Source organism: Diadema setosum, chromosome 10 (genome assembly GCF_964275005.1).
Source record: "Diadema setosum chromosome 10, eeDiaSeto1, whole genome shotgun sequence".
Taxonomy (NCBI): domain Eukaryota; kingdom Metazoa; phylum Echinodermata; class Echinoidea; order Diadematoida; family Diadematidae; genus Diadema; species Diadema setosum.
This window is the reverse complement of record NC_092694.1, coordinates 14,235,118-14,243,618: the sequence shown is the minus strand read 5'-3', so window position 1 is coordinate 14,243,618 and position 8,501 is coordinate 14,235,118. Positions and strand designations below refer to the sequence as shown.

Sequence of the window (8,501 nt, the reverse complement as noted above, 5' to 3'; positions counted from 1 at the left end):
TATGGAACAGAATTAGCCTTGAAAGAGGATCGTGGTCATAGAGGCAAGGCTACGCAATGAGGAACAGCTACTGGGTTGCATAAGAAGTACAATGTAGGTAGAAGACAGGATCAGACTTTAAACGAATAGGAAGGAGGAGGACCATCTACAATATAAAGCAAGATTGGAAGAAGGTTCTACCGGTAGTTGTGAAAGTAAATTGAGAACTTTGCAATACAGAAGGGAGAGGTAGCAGATGAAGGATAAGCATCTCACTCATCAGGTCTGCATTCAGAGGCAGGATCACTAGTAGAAAGGACGTGAGAGGCTTTCTCATCTAGAACCTACATTGTATTTGATTTCACACACTGGTAAGCTTTGTTGGAGATACACAAATGGATGAACCGATTCCAAGTTCAAAGTTATTAGATGGTTCACTGCAACCAAGTGTTGTTCTTCGGAGCATGGATCCATGGATGCCAGTAGATTCAGATTTCCCTGGGACAAATTTAGAGACTGAGGAGTCACACGGAGCAATGCTGCCCCCAACAAAGTGTGATGAGGTACATGCTATGGATAGTGTGTCACAAGCATCAGGTAATTCAAAGACCAGCGTGACCAGTGTGCTCATGGAGGCTGCTGGGAGGAAGGCAGAACTGATGGTGAAGTTGGAAGGATTGAAGAGGAGACAGGCCCTCGAAAGGGAGGAACAAGAACTGCTAAGGAGAAAGGAACAAATGGAAGTTGAAATAGAACTTGCTGCAGCTACTGCAAAGGCAGACGCCATGAAGCAGTTTGAAGGACCATTCCCTCGAGCCTTTAATCCCATTCCAGCTACACCAGTGCAAGTTCATAGCCAGACACCAAACCCAATCACAGGCAGTCCTGCAGAAGGAGATTCAAGAGCAGACATAAATGCGGCCAGTCACTTGACAGAGGTACAGATGCAGCAAAATCAACTCACACAGCTTCTGTTGGAGTGTCATATGAAGTCATCATTACCACAGAGGAATGTGCAACCCTTTGATGGAAATCCCATGTATTTCCACAGTTTCATGAGGGCATTTGAACATGTGATTGAATCCAAGACTACCGATAATTCAGACAGGTTGTACTTCTTGGAACAGTACACAAGAGGTGAGGCTAATGAAGTTGTGAGGAGCTGTATGTATGGCGACAACCATCAGCAGGCTTTCATCAAGGCAAAGGCATTGTTGGGGAAGAAGTTTGGTAATAAGCATCAGGTCCTCGACAGAATGATGAAGAAAGCTGAAGCTTGGCCAAACGTGAAGAATGAGGATGCTGAAGGATTACAGAGCTACTCACTGTTTGTGACCGAGCTGAGCAATCTGGCCAAAGACTTGCAGCTTGAACAAGAGATCAATCATACACAGCACATTAAGATGGTGATATCCAAGCTGCCATTCAAGCTTAGAGACAAATGGAGGTACACTGTCGACACCATACAGGAAGTACATGAAGAACCCCTGACATTTGCTGACGTGGTGCGTTTCGTGAGTAGGCAATCACGAATTGTGAACAACCCATTGTATGGTAATATAACAGGAACACCGAAGTCAGGCGAGGGACGTGCTAACCTATCCAAGGCTACTCCTTCAAAACCAAGGCAGAGTTTCAGCACTGTTCTAAAGAATGATGAAAGCAAGAAGTGCTTGTATTGTAACAAGGACAATCATCACCTGACAGACTGCCGAATCTTCACCAAGAAGCCCCATGATCAGAAGGTGCAATTTTGTCGCACGAAGGGTTTATGCTTTGCTTGTCTCCGAGGATCTCATTTCTCCAAGGACTGTAAAGAAAGGTTGAAATGTGAGCTGTGTCAAAATAATCATCCTACAGTGCTACATAGGAATCCAGCACACTCAGATGAGAGGAAGTCTGAAGCTCAGAGCCAGGTAGAGAATGCTGAATCGGAAACGACTCAAAGGAAAGAAAGGGAATCTGACACTGGAGTGCAGTCAACAAGGAATGGAGAAGGAACACGAGTTGTGGAGAACCATACTTGCTCGATGACGAATCGTGGAGTAACAATGGATGCACAGCCAGCCATTATTCCTGTGGTGGTGCGATCAAGGGCAACTGGCAGAGAAGTAAACACATATGCCTTCATTGACAGTGGTAGCAATGGGACATTCTGCACTGAAGCACTGAAGGAGAAGTTGCAGGTTAAAGGAAAGTCAAGGATGATACATCTGCAAACCATGACTGATGAGAAGGTGGTACGAACACACGTATTACATGATCTGGAAATATGCAACATCAACGGGAAAGATGACTTTTCCCTTCCTGAGGTCTATACAAGGGCATCTATACCCGTATCCAAGGACGATATCCCGAGAAAGGTGGATTTGGAGAAGTGGTCGTATCTACAGGAAGTAGAAATGCCAGAGATAGACGCCGAAGTGGGCATATTGATAGGAAACAATGTGCCAAAGGCATTTGAGCCCTTGCGAGTCATCAGCAGCCAAGATGGTGGGCCATTCGCGTGTCAATCAAGATTAGGGTGGATGGTGTATGGATGTCAGAGGCATGACAATAAGAAACGACAGTGGATCACCTCACATAGAGCTCAGGTTAAAGGCTTGGATGATATTCAAGAGAAGTTGAGCAGTCTATACAACACAGATTTTACAGAGCTGCTGTCGAATGACAAGGAGGAGATTTCCGTAGAGGACGAGAAATTTCTGAGAGATGTAGGAAAGACGATCAGGCTTCGTGATCAGCACTATGAGATAGGACTCCCATTCAGAAGGGAGAAAGACTTGCCAAATAACAGGCCTCTCGCCGAACAGAGACTCGAACATTTGAAAAGGAAGTTCCAAAGACAGCCTGATTTCCATCAGAAGTACAAGGAGTGCATGGAGACAACAATTCAGAACGGATACGCTGAAAAGATAGGAGAGCAGGAGTTGATAGGGACAAAAGGAAAAGTTTGGTACCTGCCACATCATGGAGTCTTGCACCCACAGAAAGGCAAACTGAGGGTAGTATACGACTGCTCAGCACAATATCATGGAGCGTCCCTAAACCACGAACTCTTAAAGGGGCCGGACTTGACTAACAGTCTATTTGGAGTGCTGACAAGATTCAGACTGGGAGAGGTCGCCATCATGGCTGACATAGAGGCAATGTTTTCTCAGGTCCTAGTGCCCAGGGTAGATAGAGATTTCCTGAGATTATTGTGGTGGAAGGACGGGGACTTTCAACAGCCGTTGATCGAGTATCGTATGTGCGTACATGTGTTTGGCGCTATTTCTTCTCCATCATGCGCAAACTACGCATTGCAGAGAACGGCGGATGAGCATGTGAAGTCATCATGTAGGGATGTAGCAGAAATCATTCACCGTAACTTCTATGTTGATGATTGCTTGTATTCTACCGATTCAGTAGAAAAGGCAATTGAGACGGCAGAAGAGCTGACAAAGACATGTCAAAAGGGGGGATTTCACTTAACAAAGTGGAACAGCAACAAGAGAGAAGTCCTGGAGCAGATCCCAGCTGAAGAGAGAGCGAAGGTTGTTAAGGATCTCAATTTTGAGGAAGGAGGAATGCCAAGCGAGAAAGCACTTGGCATGTTATGGCACACAGAAGATGATGCTTTTGGATTTAAAATCCAGATGAAAGAACGACCACCTACTAGAAGAGGAATTCTCTCGACAGTTTGTGCTCTGTTTGACCCCATTGGATGTGTGTCTCCAGTCACATTGCAAGCAAAGCAGCTCCTACAAACATTGTGTCGGCTGGGACTAGGATGGGACGAACCTATCCCATCAGAGTTGCTGAGGAAATGGCAAACATGGCAACAGGAACTCCCACATCTGTCAGAATTCAAGATGCCTAGATGTCTAATGCCGGGGCCTTTCAGAGCAGCGAAGTCAACCACCCTCCACCACTTTGCCGATGCCAGCGAGAAAGGTTATGGCACTGTATCGTACATCAGGACAGTGAACGACCAGGGTGAAGTAAAATGCAGCTTCCTGATGAGTAAGGCTAGAGTAGCCCCTTTGAAGCAGATTTCCATCCCTCGAATGGAGCTAACAGCTGCGACAGTCGCAGTGCGAATCAATCGGCTGGTAAAGGAGGAGCTTGGTGTACATGTACCTGTGGATGGCACATATTTTTGGACTGATAGCATGACAGTGCTCCGGTACATCAGAAGCGAGACAGCACGGTTCAAAACATTCGTGGCGAACAGGATCGCCGTGATTAAAGATGGATCGCGAGTGAATCAGTGGCGACATGTTGAATCTGCACTCAATCCAGCTGATTTGTGCTCTAGAGGATGCAGAGTTACACCATTCCTCAACATGAAAATGTGGAAGGAAGGTCCAGACTTTCTTCATGCGGACGAAAACATGTGGCCAGCGCAACCAGAGAACTTGGTCATAACAAGTACAGATGACCCAGAGCTGAAAAGGAAGATTTTGGCTTGTGATGTTGAAGGTGACGAGCCATGCCTGAGGGAGACAAAGAGCACCTTTGTGACAAATGCAAAGGAACGTGATGAAACACTTGACCCTGTTGGTAGGCTGTTGTCTCACTACTCCGACTGGGTGAGTATGAGGAAGGCAGTGGCATGGATGCTGAAATTGAAAGAAATGCTGAAAATGAAAAGGAGGGGTCAGAGGGATGACACGGGTGAAGCTACAAAGCTGACTACGAAGGATATGGAAAATGCTGAGGAGGCTGTTTTCCGCTACGTCCAAGGGCAAGCATTTGCTCCAGAAATTGCAACATTGAGAGGAGAAGAGTCAAAGGTCAATGGGAAAAGAAATGGAGTAAAGAAGTCAAGCTCCATTTACAAGCTTGACCCTACACTTGACAATGACCTGCTCAGAGTTGGAGGAAGATTGAGTAAGGCAGCCTTGCCTATGGAGGCAAAACACCCATTGATTCTGCCAAAGGGTCACCATGTGTCGGAACTCATCCTGAGAAACATTCATGTGAACTCTGGACATTGTGGGAGGAATTACATTCTCTCCAATTTACAGCAGAGGTACTACATCCCAGGTGCCAATTCAGCTGTGAGGAAAATGTTGCGAAGATGTGTCATGTGCAGACGACGCAGAGGGCAGCTGATGCAGCAAAAAATGGCAGATCTTCCAAAAGACAGAGTGATGCCAGACAAACCACCGTTTACACATGTTGGTGTGGACTATTTCGGACCAGTGGAGGTGAAGAGGGGACGCAGTATGGTAAAGAGATATGGCGTGATGTTCACTTGCCTTACCATACGTGCTGTACACATCGAAAAGGCAGACTCGTTAGACACAGACTCATGTATTGCTGCAATAAGACGTTTCCAAGCACGCAGAGGAGCGGTCAAGGAGATGAGATCTGACAATGGGACCAACTTTGTCGGCGCAGAGAGAGAACTCAGGCAGGCAATCGAGAGCTGGAACTTGGACCAGCTTAATAATGCGCTGTTACAAAGAAACATCCAATGGACTTTCAATCCACCTGGTGGATCTCATCATGGAGGAGTCTGGGAGAGACAGATTAGGACGGTGAGGCAGCTTCTTTTCTCCCTGACGAAGCAGCAAGTCATGAGTGACGAGAGCTTGCAGACGCTATTCTGTGAGGTGGAGAGTATTATCAATAGTCGACCCATCACTAGAGTTTCTGATGACCCAAACGATCTGGAAGCTCTAACACCGAATCATCTGTTGCAGCTGAAGTCTACCCCCCTGCTGCCCCCATCGGTCACTAGGCAGACCGATATCTATGCGAGACGTCGATGGCGACAGGTACAATATATGGCGGACATCTTTTGGAGGAGATGGCTGAAGGAGTACCTGCCGCAACTGCAGGAGAGGCAAAGATGGGTGTGCCGCAACAGAAACATTCAGGTCGGAGATGTTGTGCTCGTCGTCGATGACACGCTACCACGAAACGTTTGGCCGATGGGACGAGTTCAGCGGACCATACCTGACAGAGAAGGCCTTGTCCGTCGCGTTGAGGTGCAGACCAAGACTGGTGTTTATCTGCGACCAATCAGCAAGCTGTGTCTCCTTTTAGAGGGAGATTCATGACTGTTTCTGCAGATCTACACATTCGATTGTGATGGAACATTTTGCTGGAATTTCGCGATATTCTCAGCGATCATATGTGGAGATCCGGATACATGTCCGCAAGTAAAGGTGATCAGATATTGTGATAACAAATTCTGGTTAGTATAGAGTGTGTTTTGACAACGAGTTGTTTGCAGTAATTCTTTTTTTTTGCATTTTACATGGAACAAAATTTGTGTCGCGAACCGACAGGAATTCAAATTGCGTTTCGTCACAAATCAGGTCAACCAGCTGAAGGGGAACTGATCGTAAAGCTTGGTTTGTGATTGGACCGTGAACAATTTTGTGTCAAGCCTGGACGGACTGTGTGAACAGATATTATGATGTGACTTGGACTCCACAGAATTTGATAGAACAAATTAGGAGCAAATGAGTCACATGAACAATTCGTCAGATGCAAGAGTTGAATTTTGTATGCAAGTACAGTTTCGCTATTTGGCATACATCACATGTGTTTTGATAAAGCATTGATGTGATTTGTATGCGGTAGGTTTTTATAATTGTATGATTATGCACAGGTGGTATTGTGTAGTCATATACAGTGTATTTTGCCAGGTGATATGTGATGGATACAGACAAATGCTTAGCAGAGTTTGTTCATTTGTCTGGTTGTATTTTTTTTTTCTTCTTCTTTTAAACCAGTAATGTAATGAGTAGCACATTGTGTATTCAGCCTATTTCAGAATACAGTGTATTCCGAATTCCAAGCATACCAAAAGGAGACATTCCAAATTTAGGTTTGTTGTTCAAGTGGAAATATTGTCAAATTCAAGATAAGTTATAAGCGAGGGAAAAGGTTTTGATTTCTGGCAAAGCATGTATAAAGAAAGATGGTATTGATTTGTAAGTATACGCAAACAGTGTGCTAAAGGTCAGTGCATAGTATGATGTTATACACCCGCATAGGTATACATAATATATTTGCATTTGAGTTATAAGAAGACATGAGAAACACATAGGCATGAAAATGTATCTTATATATGTATCATGGTGACATATATCATTTTCATCCAGTGGCAAGCAAATTTTCTTGCACCACAAGCACCATATTGTATAGTAAGTAGCATGAGATAAATTGTTTTATTATGTTGTATTGACAATCAGTGGAAAGGTGATACAGGTTTTAATGCTGTTTGTATATATTGTATACCGGTATTTAGGTATACTGAAGTGCAAATCAACTGCACTCTCTAGATCAAGAGATCATCTAGAGTGAGTCAGTGAATTTAAAGATAGCTGTGGCATTCATGAGGCTGTAGATAAAGCAGATTATGTTTGTTAGATTTCAAGAGATTTATTTTTTTTGTGCAGAAATGAAAGAGAAGGTCAGAACCCCAAGTCTGCACTTTTACCACAGTGTTTGGGTATTTACACAGTACACTGATGTTGGTTGGGTAATGTTGACAGATGCTTTGGTGGACAATAGTCATGGAAACACATTTTTTTTGCCCATGTTTAACCCACTTTAATTTGTTTTGTTTTGTTGTTTTTTTTTTGTGTGTGTGTGCAGAAATTCGGTGCTATCACAGTATTGCTCAAAACAGTATTGTTTAAAAATGCAATACTGGAAGGATGTATAATCCTTTGAAAGAAATAGGGGTATTTATAAATTAGCATGTTATTCTAACAGAGTTCATGAGAAATGTATGAATAAGGTTTTATATTTTATGTTGATACATGTACTTGATATGCATTGGTGCACATGTATGCAGTATCATTCAGAAATGGTACAAAACTGTATGTGTATGGTGTATAGTTGAATGCCATGCTGTAAACACATTTATGTTTTGATTAGATTAAGGGCAGGTCAAGTTTAAGCTGATGTAAATTTGGCAGGTTCAGTTGGTCAATGTGGATTTGAAGATGTTATGCATTTCGCTCTGTTTGCTATGCAGGGATGCATACATGTACATGTTTACACATTTATGCAAGCTGTGTATAGTATTTGGTATACACTATGTTTTGTAAACAGCTGGCTTTGTATTTGGCTAAAGCTTAAAGTGGTCAACAGTTGTGTTGCAGAAGTATGGAAATTCTTTTTAATGTAGTTTGTTTCCATACATACATGTTAAAGGTATAAGTGGACTGCAGGTACATTTGTTGTATCGTGGGTTACAGTTAGCAAACTCATGGTTGCAAATAAGGAAGGAAGAGAAAAGGCGTGGCAGTTAACGTCTCAGTGTTTATTGCAAAACTGTCTGTTTCCAGACATGCACTCATGTTTATAAGAATAGTTTCAACAAGTTAGTGTTGGAATGCATGCTGACACCTGAGGCACATGCATACTAATAGTACACAGAGGTTACATACTGAATGTCAGGGTGTTTAGACGCTTTATGAATACGCGATGTTCATTTGTAAACACAACCATATTCAACTTTGTCCTTGCCATTGTTGCCAGTGAAAGTGACTACCATTTCTGCATCAAAG

The 8,501-nt window shown here is 43.5% G+C and overlaps 1 protein-coding gene across 1 annotated transcript; it reads left to right on the top strand.

Moving 5' to 3' along the window:
* Positions 1-443: 443 nt before the first annotated feature.
* LOC140233777 (uncharacterized) lies at positions 444-6,032 on the top strand. The gene has a single exon (XM_072313870.1). The coding sequence runs from the start codon at positions 444-446 to the stop codon at positions 6,030-6,032; it is 5,589 nt and encodes a 1,862-aa protein (XP_072169971.1).
* The last annotated feature ends 2,469 nt before the right edge of the window (positions 6,033-8,501 follow it).

Excerpts from the sequence above, each read along its gene's own strand:
- LOC140233777 (XM_072313870.1), top strand. The coding sequence starts at position 444 with ATGGATCCATGGATGCCAGTAGATTCAGATTTCCCTGGGACAAATTTA.